Source organism: Pholcus phalangioides, unplaced genomic scaffold, assembly GCF_987345545.1.
Source record: "Pholcus phalangioides strain wild (caught in Gottingen) unplaced genomic scaffold, Ppha-v1.0 ptg000015l_1, whole genome shotgun sequence".
NCBI classification, from domain to species: domain Eukaryota; kingdom Metazoa; phylum Arthropoda; class Arachnida; order Araneae; family Pholcidae; genus Pholcus; species Pholcus phalangioides.
In genome coordinates, this window is record NW_028301608.1 from 63,985,345 (window position 1) to 64,010,643 (window position 25,299).

Consider the following 25,299-nt stretch of genomic DNA (forward strand, 5'->3'; position numbering starts at 1 on the left):
TTTTTTTTCTCAGTTTTTCAAGCTCTGGCCATCAACCCTGCCAAATATTGCCAAGTTGGGTTAGTCAAATAGTGATATTCTGTCTATTGCAAATATTTTAACATCAACACACCATATTATATAAATGGGAATAAAGTGCAATGTCTGGTAACAACTTTTGCAGCAACTTTTTTTGTTTGTGCCAATTTTGAACAAGCGGAGTTTTGATTTATGTTTCAGCCATGAAAAAATTAATCGAATTTTTTTTCAGTTAAAACATTAATCCTTTCAGACCTGAGCATCAATTTTTTTAAATTTTTGAAATGTTTCTGCATTTTTGATACTCAAAAAATGCATTAAAAACATGTTCAAATTTTCAATTTATTTATTTTTTGTGAAAAAATAATTCATTTTGTTCAAATTTTTTCAGCAAAGATAAGCAGGGTATATTCATCTTCACATAGTTTTTTCCAGAATTTTATTGTTTTTTTAAATTTTTATGTAATCACTTTTCCCGGAGGCACTTTCTCCTGGAAGCCAACTTTAAGTGCTGTCTTCTGATCAAAGCCACCAAACTTCATATTCACCATATTTCTAACTCAAAACACACAATCCTTTAAAAGTCAGGGCTTAACTCAGGTCAAAATTGTTAGTTTTCACAGAGTCCCAAAGGCCACTTCTTAAGCCGCATGATCACATAGCCAGGAACTGGCAAAAACTTACATTCTGGTCTGGTCTAGTGAGGTCAAAAGAAAAAAATTGTACAGTGACAAAAAGCAACCCACACATTTGTGGCATCAAGGTCTGAAAGGATTAATGTGAGGTTGGCTTTGGAGTTATAAAAATAAGCATTTCAAGATAGCACACTTGCTATTTAACTCTTTAACGCCCAGGTAGAAAACCTGGGAGGGTCGTGAAAATACCAAGTTTTTTGTGTTCGAAGTGGACTCGTCCAAATTTCGGCCACTTTCCCTCTCCCCACCCTCCATGAGTTTCTATTCATGCCACCCTTTGCATTGACGTTCACCCCTTCATTTCAATGGATTTTCGGGAGATAATTTGTCTATATATATACTGAAAACACCCCTTTCCTCACAGTATTATCTTTTTGTAAAATGCATTGAGCACCCTTAGTTCATTCTCAAGGAACATTCTAGTACATCAGCTTTTAAAATCCCATTGATAGGGCGTTGCAGTTGTCTTTCCCGTTCCCGCCTCTGACAAGAGCTTTCATCTTCTTCCCCGTTGGTGACAAAAGCCCACCAAAACATACCCATACCCCCTAGCTGGGCCGACTTGAGGCGGTTATGGGCATTAACCTACTCGGCCGACTTCGGGCGATCTGGGCATTATAGAGTTAAGTGACCATATGAAATGAACTGTGTCATCATAAATGTGATAAATCTTTATCAATCGCTGAGGCTAATCATAATTTGTGTTTCCTTAACTTCATCAGATGAGTTTTCAGGAATTAGTGTTGATCATTTCAAAAAGAATCCCAATTATTTTTTTTAATAATTTTTCCATTATAAACTGCTTGTACCATGTGAGGACCACCTGATTTTTTTTCTGAAATCAAGCTGTTTTCTTATGTTTTTTCAATCCTCTGCACGCAACTTGGTGTCTGGGATGTACCAAGCCCTGCATAAAATAATGGAAACTGTCAAATTAAAACCAATGTATTGAATATTACTTTGATACTGACTGTTGAGTAGTTATTTAGATAAACGTAGGCCTAAGTGGTATAAAATAATTTTCAAAAAATCAGTTGCTTTTGCTTATGAAGGCTAATTTATTTACCTTACAATAGCTGGCATAAAAATTGGACTAAAGTATTTTTTTGATTGATAGAAATGAAGCATTTTTGTATAATCAAATGAATTTTATCATTTTACTTTTTTTTCAGGCTGACTTGAGCGAGTTCAAATGGAGGCGTTTATGTACAGATGTGTTATATGTTAGTCCTTTAGATGATCCCATACTCCTTGCTTATTCTAAATGCTTATCTGCTGGTAATTTATGTGTTTGGCGTCGTGTAAATTCCCAAAGAACATCTTTTAGCCAGTCATTTGGAAATGAAGCCAATCAGCTTTGTCATAACAAGGAACTTTGGATCTTCTGGTATGGAGAAGAACCGGATGTCACAGATTTGGTTGGACCTCACCTAAGAGGTAAGAGCAACACCCAAAAATAATTTTGCAAATCTTAATTTCCACCCCACCACAGATAGAAATTTAACTTTTTATTTTAATACATGTTAAAATTATGTATTATATAATGAAAACCGGTGTAATTTGAATTTTTTGCATGTATTTGTATTTTTCAGAAACTGAAAGAGGGTCTTGGGAAACTGGGTTGTCATATGAATGCCGAATATTATTGTTTAAAGCATTACACAACTTAATTGAAAAGTTTGTATTGATTTTTTTTATCTCATCATTGAATTCATATAAAATTTCAAATTGATATTTCAACTTTGTTCAAAAGCTTTGAGATTTACATACAGCTTTCTATTTCACTCTTAAATGAGATTAGAAGAAAACACAACATTCACAGAGTTTTATATTTTTTGCAGTTATATTTTGCTCAAAGTTAAAAATGGTTATCAAATGAGCTATTTTAATTTTAAGCAAAATGTAACTAAGCTTTATATTTAGAGATAGGAAAAACATAAATTGGTATAAACAATATTTAATCCATATAAATAATTTGTATAGTGGAAATTAAGTGATGGTTTTTAAGCCTATTCCATATTATGAAAGTGTATTTGAGCACCTAAAAGTGTAATTTTATATTTTCAGTATTGGTGTGGCTTCACCTCTCAGAATTTTCACTTGTCGAAATTGACCAATATAGTATTGCATCATAATTAGTCAAACTACACATGTTTCTTTGTAAATGTTAAAGCTGCAGGAAATCTTTACATGGAAGTCTTTTATGCTACTGAGGCTAGCTGCATGTTATAAAATATTTTTCAGCATAGTTTTCACGATCTTTAATACCAATACTAGATAATGAAATCAATTGGAAGAAGGCAAAATAATCCAAAAACTTCATTTTCTTTGGGGGGGGGGGATTGAATAAAAAAATAAAATTTTGCACATCTTGAACATAATTTTTTTTATGAGGAACAAAGTGTATGCCTTGTATCTCTCAGAAGGAACAGTATGTTATTTTTTTGCAGGATATAAGTATGGTGTTAGTAATATTGATCTACTAATCAGGTTTAATTCGTTCACTATCATGCAGGGTTGGACAGTTTCTTCCAAAGTGGGAAAACCATGAAAAAACCATCCAGAAGAAACTAGTTTTCCTTCAATAATTTATCATATACGTTAGAATTTATGCTTTAGATCAAGCAAATGGATATTGTTTTACAACATTAAGTAAATTTAATTTCACTAATTTAATTATGTATACAAATTAATAACCACATTAATCTTTTGAAGAGTTGGCCAGTTTTTTCCACTCTGAAAAAACTGCAGACCCTGCTTCTTCCAAGCAGAACAAACTAGTCTTCCTTTTGTATTCATCATTTACACTACAATGTAAGATATGGCAAATGCATTAAATTATAAAAATTATATCAGTCCTTTGACCAATGTCACATATCTAGTTTTTCATTAGACCTAAAGAAATTTTGTTGAAAATTTAAAATCTGTTCATCTAATTTCAATATAATTGACAAAATTATTTATAACTTTTAAAGTAATAAACACTTCAAGTCCTGCAGAACTTGAAGGAGTGCTTAAAAGTATTTTGATTGACATATCTACAAAGACACAGGTATGCACAACATCAGGTCGCTGCTATGGTTAGGAATCTTATTCTCAGTTGAAAAAAACCATGGAAAAAATAGCGGAAAGAAATTGGTTTCTTCCATTGAATGTGGAAGAAACTGATTTGTAAAAAATTATATTTCATATTCATGCAACGATAAGCTTAATTTACTGCTGTTACAAGAGGATTCTATCAACTGTATAATATAATATACATTTTGAAAGGTTTTATTTGCTGTATATTTAAATAAAAAGTCCTTTATGTATAAACTTTAAATTACTTTTATGGACAAGAAACATAACCATTTTAAAATTGTTCACTTTTATCAGTTTAGTGCATCCCTTATATCAGTGTTTCATGGTATAACTAAACCTTTTTTGTTATACCATCAGGCTGTTCCAAAGTTGAGTGGGTAAATCCAAAAAGTATATGAAATTCTTTTTAAACCTGCTGAATTTGTGAGGCAACTTAGAAGCAATTTAACACTATCACAGCTTTTAAACTCATTTTTTCTGACCATTTTTTTTAAAAACCCTTTTATTATTAACAGTGATTATTAATTAGATTAACCCTCTATTAACGGTGTGAGAAAAAGTAAGTTTTCCACTTGCAGTTAAAAAAAGTCAAAAGTTACTATACTTTGCCACAGTTCTTGTTCAGAATTTAATCTTTCACCCTAGAAATAAGGCAAGTATCAAGGCAGAATTTTGTAAAAAGCCCCATTCGTTCGTGAAAAAAAATCAGTACTATTTGCTACTCTCTGTAGCTGATATATTGAGTGCTTTAATGGGTTATAGTTGCTACATCAAATCTGTGAACTCTGTACGAAATTTCTAATTATGTCAAGTATGTTTTTATCTGCCTCATAGAGGTAGTCACAATGGGGAAAAAATGTTGCGATTGATAATGCTTCTAAGCATTTCAATTATCTGCTACATCTGATGTCTCAGCAACTTTGGCCTTATTGCATAGGAAAGTTCTGTTAATCATATACCAATCCTATTTGATGATTCCTGAAATACTTTTACACTTTTGTTACATGCGACATAATACTCTTATAGTTAAATATTGCCAAGTGATTAGAAGAAAAATGTGCTGAGCATATCAAACTAACTCGTGGAGAAAACCAATAATTAGCTTTTTAAAGTTCTTAACACATTTTTACCATAAAGTCTTTATGCAATACAATAATTTTCTGCACACACTCATTTATTCATAATACTTTGAATTATATAATATTTTTTTATATTCTCAGATTAATATTTTGTGCAGTAATTGAAATACTTTGTTTTAATATGTGGGCTTTTCATGAGAAAATTGTATATTGCACATCCTGGTTAAGATATTTATAATTAAATGTTAAAAAAAATATTCTTTCTTCAAATCATATTTGATATTATTTCACAACCAGTGAAGTGAAATAACAGGAATTAATTACATGCACTTTAACTAAACAATAATTAGTACACATTCTTTCAGTTTCTTGCAGTTTCTTGCACTATTTCAAAAGAAATATGTTTCTTCCAGAAGAACCCCAACCCTGCTATCATGGGTTTTTAATTTCTTCAAACTGGTAATTTGATTGTACATGCTCCTCATAAGGGAATAGTGAAACATGCTGAAAAATATTGCATTAGGAATCTTGATAGTTCTAGTTTATATATATCTGAGGCATGCCTAATATGTGTTTGGAACTTGACTGTAAATTATCAATTTATTTTATAACAATAGATTTTTTTAATATTAATATCAAATTTTTCCGTGCATTTTGTATTTGAGCAACACATGTTTTTTAATTATTGCTTTTTGTTAATTACAATTAAAATTTTCCCAGGTGTTTATTGACAAGGGGATTCACTCGTCTTGGTAGGTTTTTTATCGAACCTCAAAGCCTGCCTCACAAAAATGCCTCTAGGTAAACATCACATAGCTTGTATTTGTTTTTGTTTGGTTATTTTGTTTTGGTACTTCATCTAATTTAAAGAATTTTTTTTCATAGATCACAGATTGCCTTTGCCTTTACTTTTTTTGTGCATGGGGAGAGCACTGTCTGTACAAGTGTGGATATGCGTGTGGCACCTTCAGTTTATCCTCTGCAAAAGTGTCACCTTATTGCCAGTCAGTCTGGAGAGACGAACATCAGGGGTGAGTTCCATTCAAGATTATTAGATTAAGACCTGAAAAGTCATTTTTATCTGTCATTTTGAATGTTGGCCTCTTTTGCGCCTTTGCATGAAGTTATTGTAATTATGTTTTCTTTAATTATGTAATTATTATGTTTTGTTAACTTTAGCAAAAGAGTTGTTACTAAATGTTCCTGCAATTTTTTTTTGAAACAGTTATTCTTGGTCCATATGGCATGGCTGGAACTCTTACAGGACAAACATACAAAAGCAATGACCCAATCGCCTTAAAAGTTTTGAAAGAATGGCATAGTTTTTATCCTTTGACTAAACAGAGTACAAACAATGAAGAGGGAAATCAGCCAATTGTTGTTGAGGTTTTAGTTGGTGAGTATGTTTAATATTTTTTTGCATTTTGAACATTTCATAACTTAAAGAATTTTAAATATTACAGTTTGATTTTTATCACATTCACATTAAGACTTTATGAAATAAAACATTGAAGTTTTAACAGATAATTCTAAAATTCAAAGCTTGCTATTTTCATGTTTTTGTGCTAACTTGCAATGCAAATGTAATATAATTTGTAATCAGAAAATTTATCATGTAATGCTGTATTGAAGTTACTTTTGGTGTTTCTTCAATTAAATTATAAAGTAGCTCCTGATTTTAATGGATGCACATTCTGATATTTGATTGGAGGAAGTAGTTTTAAAATTTTTCCTTCCTTGAATAGTTTTCCAAGTTTAGTGTTTATGAGAATTTTTATATTGTATGAATTAGTTGATATGAAAGCAATGACAATACAGTAAACTGTTTCAACAAGGAGACATCAGTACAGTTTAATAAGGGACAACTCCATGGTTGTGTTGCAGGGTTTTTTTCTGTAATAGGGCTGTTAATAAATGGATTATCTCTTAGATAAGACAATTGTAATCTTTTTTATGAGCAATATATATTGTTAGTTATTTTCAAGATATATCCTTTTACTTTGGGGTGCTGTATTTTAATTATACTTGACGTCCATATTTTTTATGGGCATCTTTCTTCATCCACCTCCTTTGGCAATTTGCCTGTTGTGTTTGTATTTATATTTGCATATTTTAACTTTGTCTGTATAAACTATCTGAAGACAAAGATTTATGAAAATATTAGTGTATTTTATTTGAAGTTTCATCATCTGATTATTTCATTTCTCTCCCTATATAGGTAATGTACACTTGAAGTACCCTGCATCATATGTATTTGTAGTTCAAGATGATCATTTGGCAGCATGTGCTGAGAAAAATGGGCAGAGCTTGTCTGACCATGTTGCTCAGGTATCTAGTACAAATTCAAAACAAATAGGGCCACCCAGTATACTTACACCCCCAACATCTCCAGAGAGAAGCTTTGAACACACTGATGCTCACAACAAAATCAAGACACCCAATCAAAAAGTGCTTGCAGTTAGAAACAATCTCCCAGATGCTAATGATAGTCTCGTTAAGCCTACTTATTCAGCAGCTTTAAAATACTCCGCCTGCGAGGAAGCATCTATAATTTTGAAAAATGACAAAAGTGATGAAACCCAGCCAATGTGGAAATTTCAGGATCCCTCGACCACCAAATCAAAGTGTTCTTGTTGTGGGTGAGTTCGTTGGACAATTTTTAACAATTTGTTGGTTGCAAACATTGGTGTTGATAATTATATATATAATATGTAACAATTATATTATTGTAACATATTATTGAAATTCTGTATTTACTGTGACTTGTGTAACCTTACTATCTGTGCATTGATGCTAATGTTTCATGAATTTTTATTACTAGTTAATATATAGATATACTTTTCATCATTCATCAGTATGGTATTCTTATGAAAAATTTTCTTTATAGTGATTTTCAGTATCAAAAGATAAATTTCATTTTAGTTTCAAAAGTTATCCAATCATTTAATCTTTTATTTTACAGAAAAACTTCATCAAATGATGGGAGGTCTCACCACGCAAAAGAAAATGAATATTTCAGTGGCAGACTCAGTAAAAGTGATAAAAATCAAAATCTGTCAAAAGTTGTACCTTTTCACAAAAGAAATGTTTTGCAAGATATAGACTTCCAAGAGTTTTCATTATTAGCAGACAATCCTCTCATAAATGTTCATACAAATTCAGCACCTATGAATCTCGGCAGTACAACTAATAGTAATTCTGAGAAGAATCTCTCAGTGAATCCTGCTTCACAAAGTGGAGGTCTCGTCTCACTGCCTCAGTTACACACACCGCTGACACAACCTTCGTCTGTAGATTCACATTCAAATGTACCTTCTGTTGAAGCTAGTTCGTCCATTGTTTGCTCATCTGATCCTGTGATGCCAACTCTGTCACCTCATCCTCCTGCCGCCAAAGAAAATGGAAATCATTTGACAGATAACCATGATGTAATCTTCACAAATGCAGACATTGGTCCCACAATCAATATTAAAGAGAAGGCTATGCCTGATGAAGTAAGTAGTTTTTAGCATGTATCTCAAATGTTCATACAAATTCAGCACCTATGAATCTCAGCAGTACAATTATAAACCTTTTGAAATTTTGTTTTAATAGGTTTTTAACAAAATCAATTAAATTCTTAATTAAATTAGATGTAGATTCTCTAATATAGTTGAGCTCGGATAAAGTTAATTAGAACTGCTGAAAATATTCACAAACATAATATGAAAATTGAAGTATAATAAAAAATGAATCTATATACTTACCTCTTCACTCATATAGTTTAAAGTATAGTTTCCCAACCTTTTTTGTCCCATTGCCCCCTTTCTCAAAAATTGTCTTCTCTCATTGCCCCCCAATGCAATCTAACCCATAGGATCCTATGTTATACCCGTAGCTTTTACCGCCCTTGGAACATTCCATCACCCCCAGGGGAGTTAATGCCCACGTTGGTAATCACTGGTTTAAAGCAAGAGTGCACAAACTTTGATACACAGGCCAGATATGTGAGACGATGATCGCTTGCAGGTCACAAACTTGCCGCTGTGGTGGTCGAGTGGTCATAATGACGGACTTGCATCACTAGGATCCGGGTTCGAACCCCACCGTCGCCATAGTGGTGGTCGGCTGAATTGGTTTCCTGTGGTTCCCAACTTTGAAGCGCAAATGTGAGCCAATCTCTCCATTAAATAGTCTCGCCACAGAGAGCAACAGGCCTACAATGATTAATTATTCCATCATTACACTTCACTCATAGTTAGAAAAACTGGTTTCAGATGGCAGCACTACACATAACAAGCATTACACAGAAACATACTTCACGTCAGGTTTCACTACACCTACAAACACATTCCCGCATGTACCAATTCGTTAGAGGTTCCGCAGAGGAATATGGACGAGGTAAATGTGTGGTGTAGTAGTAGGTCACAAACTTGTGTACTTATCATTTGTTTTATTAATTTTTTAAACACCTTTTGTAGGCCAAAGGCTGTGCACCCCTGGTTCAGAGCAAGTTATAAATGATAACTTTACCCATTATTTCTTATCATCACAATCCATAATTTGGAGCTTCAGAAAGCACACACAAGCCTCAATGGCATTATTTAATTCTTTACTCTGTTTAGAGGCACTGATATGAAAAAAACATTGCAAGGCCAAGGTGACCAGACATCCTGTATATATATTGTAGTAAATGTGATCAATTGATGAAATAATGCATAACAATTACAATTATGTATAATCACTAATCATCTCAGTAAGTTTAATAGATTTTCCCACATTTATCACTTTTACTGGTAATTATGCATAATTTCTGAATGAAATTGGTAAGTATGGTAAATAGGAAAGAAATATATAGGGCAGAAATATCACTTAAATTCCACACATTAGTTTCTCCCATACACATGGGTGCACTACACATATTTTGCTATAAAAATTGAATTAAAGTTAAACCCATATAATCAACATAGATCGAATCCATCATCCTAGACTGAAGTTTGAGTAAAAAATGACTGGTAAATTTAAGTAATTAATTCATGATTTATCATATTTACCAATACAAGGTAGGGTACATAAATAAATCACCCGTAAATGTGATAAATTTGCAAAATCTATCAAGTTATCAAAATGGCAGTTAATTATGTATAATAACCAGATTTATCACATTTGTCATAACATGTATATATAATTCAAGGACCTAGAATGAGGAGAGACTTGTGTTCTAAATCCCCAGGTTCTACACTTATGGCCTAATTTAATTTCAAGCATGACTTATTTTAGATGAATTAATCGATTTAGTCATCTAGAATATTTTCTCATTTTAAAGCAATTATTTCAATATTTGTTTACTTTCTATATCACAAACAAGCTTACTCTTTCAAAGATGAAAGCTTCTATTTTCTTTTTCTTGTGATTTTTGTGTTTTCGGCAGGACCGTCATTTTAACTTTTTTCAGTGTGGGGGGGGGGGGGACAAAGAACATATACTCAATATATGTATCTATATACACACCATTTCTGGTGTATTTTCTAAAGCGGGGGGGGGGGGGAACCCAAATGGCCTGGTTTTTGGTGATATTTAATTGATGGAGCTCGACTCAACAATACATTTAATTCCAACCTGGCACTAAATGTATGGTTGAGTCGAGGGACTACAGGAGAAGACTAATCTGTTGTTTTATGCCCATCCATCCTTATTCAAGCAATTTCACATATGGTCTAAACAATCTTGGAATTTTTTCAGAGTAGTATTTAAATTAAGACCTCATGTCTAGATTGCATTGTTACTCACATAATTAGATGAATAGTTAACAAACTGGCTCTAACTGTATAACTGTAATTGTATTGCATATTGCAGTGTTTGTGCTTGTAATCCATAGGTAATCCTATGTGACAGTTTAAATATCAAGTGTTATCAAAATTTACTTTGTATTGATCAGAAATTGCAAAATTAGTGGGATTTTTTCTATTATGCTTTTTCAGATGCTTTCTCCATTTCATGCATCACTGTTAACATATTTTGAGAATGCTAAAGATTCAGAGTCAGCATGTCCTAACAGCAATATGGATCCAATGGTTGAACATAATGCAATGCTCCTAGAAGAGTCTTCTGACATTGCTGCTCAGAATCTGCCGCAAGCTCTTAAACGACCATCACTTACATCTCCATCTCATGATGATTATGAAGAGGAATTGCTCATGCGAGGACTACTTTATAGTTATTGCAAACCCCCTATTCAGCTCAGGTAAATAGATTATTTGTAAAGGAATGATATCATTTAGTTACACTGTTTGACATATCGTGGGAAAGTGGTGAAATGAAAGAAAAGGTCACAGCTTCTCCCGATGCTTATTTCTCTTTCCAAAATCTTCAGACGATTTGCAAATTATACCATTGTACAAAAAGTCACACCTGTTTCTTTTTCTCATAGTGAGTCATATTCAAATAAAAGGCGAAGAATAAGATCAATAGGAAGTGACAGCGACAAACTGAATAGTGAATATGAAGAAAACAAAGAAACTTTATATACAGCAAATGCTTATGCTGCGAAAGATCCTTATGAGTTCACAGAATTTGAGGAAAATGGCTGCATGCAGGAAAATTCTGTTCCTTTTAGGACATACCCTATGGAAATACATATTAAAGTAAGTTTTTTTTTGTGAAAAAAAGCTAAAGGTCAGTGTTAAGGAAGATATTCAAATATATATATATGCTGGAATATACAATGATGTTCCATAATTCTTTCAGTAACCTTTAATTTTTGTCATAATTTATTTTTATTTCATAGGCTTACAGCTTTGATATTTTTATCAGATCAAATTAAATTTTAATAAAATGTTTGAATTTCAGGAAGAAGACAGAACAACTATGTCTGAAGGCTTTCCATCCCCTTTAGAGGAAATATCGCCAAATCCTTCATCCAAGGGAAATGGTATAACAATAAAAGAAGAAGTGGTTTTGTCTACAGATATTGATCACTTGCCATATACCCTTTCACCTACACAAAAATTGCCGGAAAAACCCCAACAGAAGTTCATACGAGCTGAAGATTTGGCATTCACACCTCATGACTTGGACAACATATTTGACACATCTTCATCTGACAGTGATGATATGGTATGTAACTAATGAAATTTATGTATTGGGGATCTTTTTATAAATTTATTTTACATTTCACTTTTATATGTTTATTTCTACTTGTATTATATAAAAATTGCTATATTTGTGTAAAAATCTAGATTTTCAAATCTAATTTTAAATTCACAAGAAAGTATAAGTATTAAGTGTTTCAAGAGAAGAATATATTGGGAGTAATTAATACTTAGCGTGAAAATGGTTTGATGCTAATGCTTTAATTTTAATGTAACAAAGTTTCTCTTAAGGTCTTTCTCTTAAAATTCTCTTATAATTGAATTTTCTTTAAAAGGGTTGAAAGTTTCACCACAAACAAAAAGCCAAAACATGTATATTATATATTTATATATAGTATATAATATACATGTATAATATACATGTATATTATATTTTATATATTAACTATTATATAGTTATTAATATTGGGTAAGATATTTCTTCTCATTTGTATATATATATATATATATTTTTTTTTTACTTTATTTTTTGTAGTGCCTTGATCCAGACACACCATCAAATACTAATATTGATGATGTTGGAGTTAAATCAAAAAATGGGACAATGACTTTAGGTGAGAGATCATCAGTGATATTCTATCAGATCCATATGGTTGAATCAGGATGGTGTATGAAAATGCATTGTGGAAGTATGAATTTAAGCTTTTGCTTACAAATTTTGTTCTTTTGTTCCCCAAAGATCTGTCACGCATGTTTCCGACTCCCCCATCTTTTGAGCAAAATGCTATTCCTTCTCCTCTGGGAGGTCCTCTTGGTTCTGAAACTGCCATATCTGATGTTGATGCAAAGAGAGATAGAAACTCCTCAGAGCTACTTGCTGCATTTCTTGAATCTGAAGCTAAGGTATGAAAATTTTCATTCTTTTTCATTGTAACATGTACAGTGAAACCTTTCTAAAACAGCCACCTGACATCCATTGAAAAAGTGGCCATCTGTGGAGGTGACTGCCAAATGAAAGTTGTGTGATTGTCTTTGGGTTTATGGTACAATGAAAACAAAATTTCTGTTTCACCCCTTATTCATGAAAAGTGACTGTTTAATAGATATAGTTTTAATATAGACTCCATGAAGCCTATTCTTTGTTCCAAGTAAAATGCTCCTATAGGAGAATGGCTGCAGAATAGAGATGAATGACAGCCTGTTTAGGTTTCACTGTATATTTATCAGAATATTATTTTGAAAAAAAGGCATTTAAAAAAATAGTCTTATGCTTAGTTATAATAAAAATTTGTTATAAATCCATTTGATAACTGAAAGATTCTTTTGCATTTGTATTAAATCACTAGTTTCAGAAAAATTATCAGCAATAATGACTAAAATTTTCGTTGTACACATAGAATTGAAGAAGTGACAATTTATTGTAAAGGATTATGGTAAAACACATTGGTTAAAGAAACCATGTTCCCGAAAGAGGACATTTCAAAAGTCATTGTTAAGCTGAAAAAATATTTACTTTTTTTACCATTTTAGATGTTTGCCCAACTCTTATAAACTTTTAAAATATCTTATGATTACTTTTAAAATAGTTCATGTCGAGTCACATTCGGTATAAATACACAATTTGGTAGACATGTCCAAAATGATAGATTTGTAAACACAAAGACAGAAAATTAATTTATGTATGTAGATTATTTGTGTTTATTGCCTATTGATTTTTCTCTATATATAATAAAGGTGGAATCAAATATTGGTTAGAAAATTAAACATGAGAAGTTCTTACTTTACGTTCTGAATTTAGCATCTCAATTTGGAGCACACAGTAGAGAAAAATAATGTTATTAATCAAACTTTTTGTTTCCTCATTTTGTCAAGCTCATGAGAGCAGTCTAGTGATGAGAAATCATGTTATGACAAATCTTTCAAAATCATTATTTCCACCACTGGTTTTTGATAATTGAGAAATTCTCGGTACTTCAAAGATAAATGAAGTGTTTATTTTACATATCAGTACTCTTTTACATAATTATTAGGACTCAGATTTTTATGACCTAAAGATGAAATGCCCTTGCTGATAGATTTAAAAAACCCTGTATTTTTCAGGTTTTTCAACCGATCAGCAATGCTGTTTCTTCTTTAGGCCATAAAAATCAGAGTCCTAATGATTATGCACTCATAACACATTTTTTAATAGTGTGCTTGCTACGTAAGAAGAAAATAAACAAATGACATTTTTTGATGACATTTTTTCTGATTTATCAGGATCCATTTGTGGTTTGGAAACCTGAAGAGCAAGATGCAGTCATTGAATCATCACTTTATGCTCCAGTTACTGAACTTCCTTGCTCATCAGATCCAATAATTTTACCAGCAGAATGCATTTATAAGCCATCATGGGAACAGCAAAATCAAAATCTGTCCAGATCAAACTCAGTGTATCAACTGATTGGTGAACAGTTTCATGAAAAACAAGCTATGTTATCAAGGTTGGTAAATTGCGGCACATAAATTTCAGCTGAATTGATTTATTCATCGGGAGCACTCTAACAACTCCCAATGTTATGCCATTGAGTGAAGTATTTAGAAAATCATATTGGATATTAATTTTCATACATCTCATTAAATCTGGGCTGGGATGATTTGTTTTCTTATTACGAAAATCCCTAAAATTCATAATATTCAGTGTTTTATAACTTGTTCAGTTTTTGTCTTAGAATAATGCAGTAGAACTTGGTTAATTCAAATTTTGTATAATTCAGACTTTTACAAACTCCTCTTGAGTTTTCTATCTCATTGAATGTTAAAATTTCTTGTTTAATTCGAAATTTTTTCAAATGTTTTGGATAATTTAAAGTTGGAGGGAAAAATTATGATTTTTCTATCAGCAAACTTAGTTTGGAAATATTCTAAAAGAAGTCAGACCTTGTTTTATTTTACCAAGTTGCGAAACAAAAATTTTCAAAAACAAAAGTTGTGAATATTTGTTGTTCTCAATTTTTTCTTTGGTAAGTTATTGTCTATTTGAACATAGTTTGGCTACACTTTGATCTTAGCCAAAAGGCCGAGAAGCAACATAGTTTGGCTGGAAAGCATCAAGAAAGTGTATCACTTGATACAGATTATGTTATTCAACCTATGGATCAAGGTGTACCATTCAAAATCTGAATCTTTTTACAGTTGAAGTCTGTTAATGGAAGCATATTTCCTTGATAGAATAAATAATATAATGATATAAAGATAGTAATATAAATAAATAAATATATATAATAATATAAAGATAAACAAAGTTTGGAAACGTTTCATGACAGATGATCATGAATTGTTTCCGTAAATCAGTCTTATAAAGCAGACTATATAATAGCTCTTTTTTCCCCTCTACCAGCTCAGTGGCATTTACATGATAATAATCATGATCAAGTTTATTTTTTTTCATCATCAACATTGGTTTATGTGAATTGCCCACTCGCCTCCATGAATCTGACTTTTTTGTCTTTGCCTAATTAATTAATGATTTTGTCAATATTGTATGCATAACATGTATGCTGGGTATTAATCCCTAGTTTTTTGTATTCATCTGTGTTGTAGAAATAAATCTATCTGAAGCTGGGTGAAGAAATTTTGCAGTGATTTTGAATTCAGAACAATAGCTAACATAAATTATTATAATTATAAATAATTAAAATTTGGGAAAAAATTTGATAACTGATGATAAAATTTTAATAATTCATAACTATTATTCTGTGTGGAAATGTTGATGATTAAGTTGTAATTTTTGTCGTTTCTTGGATCCAAGGTGGATTAATTGGATAATTCAAACCTTTTTTCAGTGACTTTGAATTGAACTGAAATTAACCTAGTTTGACTGTACTTTTATGAGAGTGCATGATTTTTGTAAAATATGACATAACCCAGGGAACATATAAAAATTGAAATTTCGTTATTTTTTTTAAAGAAATGTTTTTGTGGTATGATTATATGAATAGCTTTAGGGATGTGTGGGAAAATTTAGAACATTATTTTTTGCAATTAAGTTACCCCTAAGACTAACAGTTTAGGAATAAGCTATTGGAAGAGAGGACACCTGTATAAAAATAGATCAAATTTAAAAAGCAAAATATATATCGGAGAAACTTTTCCAGTTTTTGAAACATTATTTTGGAAAAATAGAGAAAATATTCATTACGTGTGCGAACTTTTTATATCTTTACCCTCTTGATAAGCAATATGAAATTCATAAGAAATATAAAAATTTTGTTATATGTGAAAATTCTTAACATCTGAAGTCGTTGTGAGTCAGACTGTATTAATGAATAGATTTGCTACAAATTATTTTAAGTTATTTTAAAAAATATTTGAATGAGTTTTTTAAGAAAATTTTTAATGTATGAGTTTATTTTGCTCATTATTCAGATCTATTTTGATCAGTAACATGTTTAGTGCTTAACATTTTTGTTTGGTCATTGAATAATTATAAATGCCATTCTGAGCTATATAATGAAATGCTATTTCAGAGTTGGCTAATAATATATTTCTTGACAGTCTTTCTCAACAGCTTTCTGTAGGAAAAATGTTTATGGAATTCAAAATGTTTTTGTTAACCTTTTGTTTTAAGAGTTCATTAACTTTTTTTCTTTCTTTTCTAGTCAGCAAAACCGGTCATTTTCTTCTATCGATGAAGAAAGAATGTACAATTCTGCCTATGCCATGGATCCTATGTTGGACCAGCGTTTCATGTTTCATGCAACAGAAACCCAGTCTCCAGCATCTAGTTCATCTTCGTACATAAACAAACATGTTAGCTCTGTTGAAATCCTCAGTTTAACTCCTCCATCACCAGAAGCTCACAGCCTTTATGTCAACCTGCTGCTCTCAGACTCAATGCTAAACACATTCAAAGATCATAATTTTGACAGCTGTTCTTTATGTGTGTGCAATATGAATATCAAGGGATCAGATGTGGGCATAAATTTACCCAGTTCATTGTTGCCAATCGACAGTGATGGCCCTCAATATAAGTGTACTTGTGGTTTCAGTGCAGTGGTTTATCGACATCAGAGCTGTGGTGCTGGGTTGTTCTTGGAAGATGAATTTGATATTACTGGTTTTGCAATGGATGATGCCAATCTCTCAAAGCATCAGTCACTAAAATCAAATGAGGATATTAGGAAAATCGATTCATTACCTGCTGACCAAATACCACACCCCGTGGTTGATTTGATCAAGTCTCACTGTAAATCACTGTGTTCTTCATTTTGTTTGCTTCACAAGCCAAATTTGTCATCACAGCAATCTGTGCCTCTCCAGTTAAATGCCTTAATGTTGCACGATGCTTGTGAAATTTGTGTTATAGCACTTGAAGATGGGCGAGCTGCAATAGACAATGTTGTGAGTTGCAGATGGGATGAAAGTCTCAAATCTGGCTGTCTTCACAAGTGGCCTTATCTGACAAGTATGCATCGAATGTTATTCATATGTTTTATTTTTGAATCCTTTTACTTGCAAAATCCTTACAGAAATACCAGGGGTGGGAACTCTGCTCCAATTGCACCGCACTGCGCCAAAATTAACATCTTGCGCCATCCTGCTCCAATAGGGTACTTTCGTATTTTTCTGCTCCAAATAGCAAATTTTGCTTCAGTATGCCCGGAATTTCAGAAAGGAAAAAATTGTTGTTTCTGCTTGCCGCGAAACGATTCTTTCCGAAAAGAGCGTGTTTTATTCCACTGTACTTCAACTATCGCCGTATTTAAACTATCTGCCCATCATCAGGCTTTCCATCGCGAAACCCCAATAATATCCGTGATCGTGCAACTAAAGATGGTTTGCAATAATCTTTCAGCTTTAAAGCTCAAATGCAAGTCAGTTTCCGTTTAAAAAAAAAAAAAAAGTCGCCACTGGAAGCAGCAGAAATTGCTGTAGTCGATCGTCATTGCGTCAAATCCCATGTTTCGTGAAAAAAAATATTCCAGGAGTGAAAAGCGCATGTCCGCCGAATAACGAGCGTTAAATCGCTAATGTTGCCGAATAATGAGTGTTAAATCGCCAAATAACGAGTGTGAGATCGCCAATCTCGCCAAATAATGAGTGCTGAATCGCCAACCATCGTGTTGATTCTTCCGAAATTCTCTCCCATTTTGCAACAATTTCTTTCTGAGTATAAATAAATTGAAAACTTGATATAGAAAATTTATAATATCTATAAAGACTAGAAAATTTTCAGCCCATTTGAAGGGCTGCTGTTTCAGACAGCAAATAGTGCCCTGAGTAAGCAAAAATCATCTTAAATAGACTAGTGCGAAAAATGTTATGACAGCCGCTCTTTCAAACAAGGTGTCAAAAGCCTGAAGCACCAGAAACAAAAAACAAGCTGATGAAAACATGTTTGATAACAAAAGACAGTACAGTTGTTTTATTTTGAAAAGGGGTGAGGGTTAACAAAAATATTGTTGTTAATTTTGCTGCTCCAATTTATAAATATCTGCTCCAAATCCTCAATTTGCTGCTCCAAGACTGCTCCGAATCCTGAATTTTGCTGCTCCAAAATGGACTTTGTCACCCACCCCTGAAATACATATTACATAACATTGTTATATAACCAAAATACTGACTGGATAATGTATGGGAAATTTTGAAAACGCTGCCTGCTTATGTGCTTCTAGTATACACTGGGTAGTGCATGAGTCATTCGTTTTCCAGCATGTGTTGAATGATATTTTCCCCCTTTTCCTATGTAAACTTACATCAGAATATATCGGGTTCCATTCATTTGCGATTTGTTGGAGGAAGAACTAAGAAGAAAAACAATTGATGATTAAAAAAAATTTTGAGCAGTCAAATTTAAAAAAAATGAATTGAATGGAATTTATTTTGAAGTATTGTCTGATTCTTCTATGACCCGCATTCGGTGACTTGCAAGTGCTTTGCAAAAAATATCTGAAGAAGGAGGCGATGGAACAAAAGTTTGGAAAATATGGTCTAAGGAATTTTTCCTTTCTAACATTTCGCCCACATCTGTGGCAGCCATCTTCTGAGGTTACGTAGATTTCGGCGACAAGTGAGAAAGGCTTCATGCTTTTTTTATCCATAGTTATATGTGCTAAATAAGAAGGAAAGCTTTATTCTAAATATTATAAGTTATGATAAATTCAAACTACAGTCAGCGCTCATTATAACCCCACATTATTGCAATCATTCCATTACAATGACCGGTAGGATAAGTCACAAATGCTTCCACAGAACGACTATCATACGTATTTTACTTTCAATATAATTACCCTCCCAATATAATGTCTGTTTTTGACGGGACGAAGGGGGTCGTTATATCGAACGTGGACTGTAATAATAATCAACTGTTTCTTCATATATTTTGACTTGTATAGAAATATTTTAACAAATCATTCATTGTTATATGCATATTTAATTCTGAAATAACTGTTGATGGTTACTTTCAGATATACTTCCTTCTCCAAGCCAAGAAATAATGCTCCATTTAGAAATGTTGAAACCAATGCTTCAAGAAGCTATTCACAAGAAGAAAAACCTTCGTGTTTGGGACTACACGCCTACACATGTTGTTTCAGGACCTTTAACATGGCGAGAATTCCATATTTTACTTTCTGAAAGAGGTGATGTTTTTTTAAAATTTATCTTGTATTATAATATGTTTTTATATTTTATAGATAATATCAAACCAAAGTACAAAATATTGAACCAAATAGTTCAATATTTGTTCATATAATGTCTATAATATTTGATGTGAAATTTTATTCTAAAAAAAGTTAATACACATTAAGGATAATAAATAATTGAACGAGATACATTTTGAATTTCTCAGACTATGGATATCAATTTTAATAAATGGATATAAATTTTTAAGGAATTATTAAGTTTAAAATAAAACTTCCTCCAAAGTGATACACTGTAGACATTTTGACTACAGCATGTCTCATGTATGCTGCACATTTCATTCTACAGACTACTATCTTGCATGTGAGCTGAATGATGTAAATGCAAACTTCGCCAAAAAATGGGGATGATTCTTATAGTATTAATCATTGATAATTTTTATCACACCACGGTCATTTTCTGCACGTGAGGGCTAATTAGACCTGTACCTATAATTTATTACTGATTCCAAATATCAGCCTTTTTATACTCATTGGGAGGTTGGTGCGCTAACCCATCTGTGTGAGGTTCCCTGCAGTAGCAGTCTTTTTCTGTGGCCATGTCTCTGTTGTACCTCCTGCATCAGGAAAGTTTCTGACTAGGACAACCGGGTATCGAACTCATGACACCTCTAAACATCCTTTGTTATTGTAGGCGAGTATCTTATTGACCTGGGCTATCACACCCTTTCTTATAATAGTGTTGATATATAGTGTCTATAATCACCACCTTCGCCACAGTGGTGGTCGGCTGAAGTTTGTTTTCTGTGGTTCCCAACTTTGAGGTGCGAATGCAAGCTAATCTCCCCATTAAAAAGTCTCGCCGCATAGAGCAACAGGCCTACAACGGTAAAATCTCCAAACAGTACGCTTCTTCACACATAATTCAAAAAAATACTTGGTAGATGGTATTACTATAACAAGCATTACACAGAAACAAGCTTCACGTTAGGTTCACAACATGGACAAGCACATTCCAACATGTACCAATTCGTTAGAAGTTCCGCAGAGGAATATGGACGAGGTACATGTGTGGTTTAGTAGTATCTATAACCAAATTTTCCTTATTCTGTGCAGTCTGCATTCACACATATTCATTAGAAAGGAATTGGAACATCTCAATGAAGAAATGGGAAAGAAATTCAAAGCAAAAAAAAAAAGTTTGCAAATGGAAGTTATACCGGAATGTGTTCAAGTTTTCAATATAAGGAAATTTTGGTAGAATGAAGTAACTTTATCATGCGTAATGCCTCAGCTGTATTATTCTTTTTTTGCATATATATTTTAATCACAGTCTTATATAGTTTTTCCCCTGACCTAGAGCATTTTCTCGTTATTTATTAATAGGTGAAGAGGATCAGGTAAAAAAATTCTCTGGTGAAGACCAATGCGAACCTCAACCAATACCATATGTTTCTGTTGGGTATGAAAGAGATTGCTTGTCATTGTCACCATATGCATTGAAATATTGGGTAATTACAGTGATGGTATTCTTAGAATTACAATGCATACAATTATTTTTCCTTACAACTGGGCATTTTTTCTATTGATTATAATTGTGCTCTATATGCATGTATTTGCAGGATCAGTTATTTCTGGAGCCTTACTCTCTTCCGAGAGATGTAGCATATATTGTTGTGACGCCAGAAAGTGAATTTATAATATCTCAGGTCAAGTCATTCTTCAAAGAACTGAGTAGCGTTTATGAGCTATTCAAGCTTGGTAGGCATGTACCTATTACTAAAGTCCTTAGGGATGGCATTATGAGAGTTGGAAAGAATGCTGCTGTGAAATTGGCAGAAGAACCTATTGATGACTGGTTTAATAACCTTGGAGAAAGTTCCATTTCCAGCAAGCTTAAGCTGTATGCAAGAGTTTGTCGGCATAGATTGGGTAAAGATTATGTTTCACATCTTTTTTTCCTTATTATACTGCATGTATATAATAAGGTATTAATAAGGTAATTCTGCATGTATATTTTATCAAAAACTGCTCTCACACACACACACAACATTGGTTGATATGGGTTTCATCTAAATTTTTTCATTATTCTCTGTCATGCTTTTCCCCCTCATCAAGTTAATTCACACCAGCATTACATGCTCATAACTCTTTATTTGGAGGTCACTTTTTTTGTGGATATTTAGCATTTTGAGAATATAAGCTCAGTGTATTTGTTTTCCCCATCATCTTGCAATGTGTCCAGCTTATTTTCATTTGAAATGTTTGATTCCTTCTCTCTTGTTGTATATATATTATGACAATTCAAATTTTATCGGAATTATTTAATAAAACAAACTAAGATTAGACTGTCTGTAATAAATAATTTATTTTTTATTTTCACAGAATCGTACTATTTTTATGAAGTGATTCCATCTGTGTTTTATGTGTTGATAAGATGTATATTACTTACTAACAGTAATATTTTTGCACACTTTTAGCACCTCATCTGTCTACCCTTCCACTTGACAAATCTCTGTTAGATGCACCTTCTTCGAAAAATAGTGAAAGGTCAAATATAGCTGGTTCACCTGCTCCATCAAACCATGATAGTTCAGATCCAACAACAACAGCCACAACAAAACAGCAAGATCATGGTATGTACTACATGTTATAAAAATCACTGTGATTTGATCTTGCTCAGATGTAATCTATCTAATACAAGTAAATTTTGATATATTTTCGTAATCATCTTTCTATCCTCGCACCTATAATTGGTTACAGCCTTCCAATGATCAGGAAAAAAAAATTATTGTCTGACCAACAGCTAAAGAACATGCTGCACCAAATCGTTTCGTATTTGGGCTGCTTAGAAGTTCAGTCCCAGCCTTGATGACAAACTTTCGTTGCCTTCATCGAAGGACGGTGCTGGTATCACTGACACTTTGGAAACAAAGCCCATATATGCTCCAAGCCGTGCACCTTCGATCAGAGAAACTAGCACTCTATGCATCGGAATCTGGATCACCTCCTGATAGCACAAGTTCGGCAAGAATCTGCACTAGCAAGTCCAGGAAGGACACAGATACATCCCAAAGTTGGTCAGCAATATTTCATTCTTGATGCGAGGGCATCCCCTTGTACTTTCACATGCAGACGACCAGACGATTAGAGAGATGACCAACAAGAGGGGAGGCAGTGCTATCCCGATGGCGTTGCAGCAAGAAACTGGATCATCAACCCATAGCAATGGAAGGCAAGCAACCCTTCACATGGAGCAAAGCCGGATGATGCGCTTCAGCAAGCAACTAAGTTGCAATCAAATGCAGGAATCAAATCAGGTCAAATAGTCGATACTCAGCACACTGCTGGTATATATATATATGGGGAAACTCTTTGTGTTCATGTGATAGTTTATGACGAAGCAACACTGAGGATTGAATAGTACTGAAATTAACATAAACCCTTTAACAAACAATATCACATTTGCATATTTATATGGAATAAAATACTATTACGTAACCTTTTGATGTATGGAAATTGGCAACACAGAATGTAAACTTTGGAGACCTGGCCAGGGTTTACAACGCAAGGACTATTGCACTTTGAAATTCTCATGATGTTATTAACCACAAGGTGGTCCATGGCCCACTGACGGCATGAAGGTAAAATATTGCATTTTCATGTATAATTACATTTGCAAAAACATTTATAACATTAATATTTCACATCTCTTTTATCACTATTTCACTTGAGTTCGATGACGATCCCCTGCTGAGTTCCCGCTGGCGATATGCGGGACTGCCCATAGTAATATCAACAACTGGCGGGCCCCTCATGTTATAGAGAAGTTGTCTGTCATCGCAGAATACCAGAAAGCCAAACACAACGAGCTCGCATGATTTTTGGCCCTCCTCAATTTTTATTGTCGTTTCGTTCTTAAATCAGCAGAGACTCAGACACTCCTGCATAAATTTCTCGAGGGTGGCAAAAGAAACGATAAGAAGGTGATCATTTGGTCCATTCCTGAAGTCTAAGCGGGATCTGGCAGATTCAACAGCTTTAGCATTTCTAGTGGTAGGAGCATCTTTGGCCCTCTATTGTGGCATCTATTGTGGTAGATGCTTCCAATGTTGCCATGGGTGCAACTTTGCAACAATGTGTGTCAGGATCTTGGCAGCCACTTGGGTTCTATTCCAAGAAGTTATCTTCTGCACAAACAAATTACAGCGTATGTTATCGAGAGCTGTTGGCAGCCTACTCTGCTATCAAATACTTGAAGGCCATCCATTCGTTCTCTAGATGGATCAAAAGCCTCTCATATATGCCTTCAGCCAAACTACTGACAAATGCTCACCTCATCAACTTTGACACCTCAATTTCATTTGTCAGTTTACCACTGATATCTGACACAACAAGGGTGCAGAAAATGTAGTGCCAGATGCAATGTCTCAGATATCAATATCTAGCATAGAGATACCATCTTCCACCGACTTCAAACAAATGGCAGAGGAACAGCTCTAAGATGAGAACGTTCAGCAACTACTTACCAATTCTTCATCGATTTCCTTGAAAATTTGGTCTCTTCCTGTTGATGAATCAAAGCTTCAGCTGTACTGTGATGTCTCTACAGGTTGCATTCGACTGCTGATTCCATCCTGATGAGTAGAGACATCTTCACATGCATAGGGAGCCGGCATACAAAGAGCCCACATGGGGAATTTTTGCCAGATTTGAACATGTCCTCATAGATATTGTAGACCCTTTGTCTCCTTCAGAAGGCTACAAATATTGCCTCACCTATGTGGATCGCTTCTCTAAATATCCTGAAGCCTCGCTATTCTGGATAGCTCTGCTGACACTGTGGCCAAAGTTTACTTTGCTGGATAGGTTGCTCGGTTCACTTGACAGAATCACCTCAGATCAAGGGGTCCAGTTTGAGTCTTTTTTGTTCAAGGCTCTAACCAAGTTCTTGGAAACCACTCATCAGAAGACCACATCATATCATCCAGAAGCAAATGGTCAAGTAGAACGCTGCTATCAAGACTTTGTCTTCTATCAAGGCTCATGCAACTGATCGCTGGGTAATGGTACTTCCTACAATTCTAATGCGTTTTTGAGCCGCCTGGAAGGAGAACTTGCAAGCCACTACTGTAGAAATGGTGTATGGTGTACCTATACGATTTCCAGGAGAGTTCTTCATACCTAGTAGTCATCACCCAGATCCATCAAGCTCTGTTGATCAGTTGAAGACCACCATGGAAAATATAAGTCATGACAGAGTGTTTGCCATGGAAAACACTGTTTTTGTCAGCAAGGACCTACTGTCTTGCTCGTACGTTTTCCTCCACACAGACAGAGTGAAGAAAGTCCCAGAACCTCCATACGAGGGACCTTACCAGGTACTGTTAAGATTGAAAAGGGTCTTCCAAATACTGATAAAAGGTCGACCAGTATCTGTAAACATAGACAGAATCAAACCGGCTTACATCTGCTGCGATGACCTGCCCTTTACTGTCCACAAACCTTTCAACGATCAACAACAACTTTAAAGCATCAACAAGCAACTTCCTCAAAGGATCAGCAACAAGAACTAACCTTTCGTGACCATCCGCTCGGGTAGACGGATCAAATTCAGGTTGCCCTACAAGTAGTTCTCTTGCTATTGCTGGTGGGGGTTATTTTGTGGGTCTCTGTCAAAGCTGACCACAGAGTCAAGGTCGTCAACAATGTACAGTTAGTTGGTGATAATGAT

General features: G+C 33.7%; 1 protein-coding gene across 3 annotated transcripts in view; it reads left to right on the forward strand.

Annotated features, from left to right (window-relative positions):
• Positions 1-25,299, forward strand: part of LOC149076492 (mediator of RNA polymerase II transcription subunit 13-like) — a 42,675-nt gene that overhangs the window by 5,480 nt on the left and 11,896 nt on the right. For all 3 annotated transcript variants that reach the window (XM_089244066.1, XM_089244065.1, XM_089244068.1), the window contains 18 exons: positions 1,886-2,150; positions 2,306-2,390; positions 5,594-5,674; positions 5,759-5,904; positions 6,099-6,269; positions 7,092-7,512; positions 7,836-8,367; positions 10,834-11,096; positions 11,283-11,496; positions 11,702-11,968; positions 12,479-12,557; positions 12,683-12,846; positions 14,203-14,426; positions 16,584-17,389; positions 19,392-19,565; positions 20,952-21,076; positions 21,188-21,497; positions 22,046-22,201. In XM_089244066.1, the coding sequence (XP_089100192.1) occupies positions 1,886-2,150; positions 2,306-2,390; positions 5,594-5,674; positions 5,759-5,904; positions 6,099-6,269; positions 7,092-7,512; positions 7,836-8,367; positions 10,834-11,096; positions 11,283-11,496; positions 11,702-11,968; positions 12,479-12,557; positions 12,683-12,846; positions 14,203-14,426; positions 16,584-17,389; positions 19,392-19,565; positions 20,952-21,076; positions 21,188-21,497; positions 22,046-22,201 (4,483 nt within the window). The remainder of the gene's footprint in view (positions 1-1,885; positions 2,151-2,305; positions 2,391-5,593; positions 5,675-5,758; positions 5,905-6,098; positions 6,270-7,091; positions 7,513-7,835; positions 8,368-10,833; positions 11,097-11,282; positions 11,497-11,701; positions 11,969-12,478; positions 12,558-12,682; positions 12,847-14,202; positions 14,427-16,583; positions 17,390-19,391; positions 19,566-20,951; positions 21,077-21,187; positions 21,498-22,045; positions 22,202-25,299) is intronic.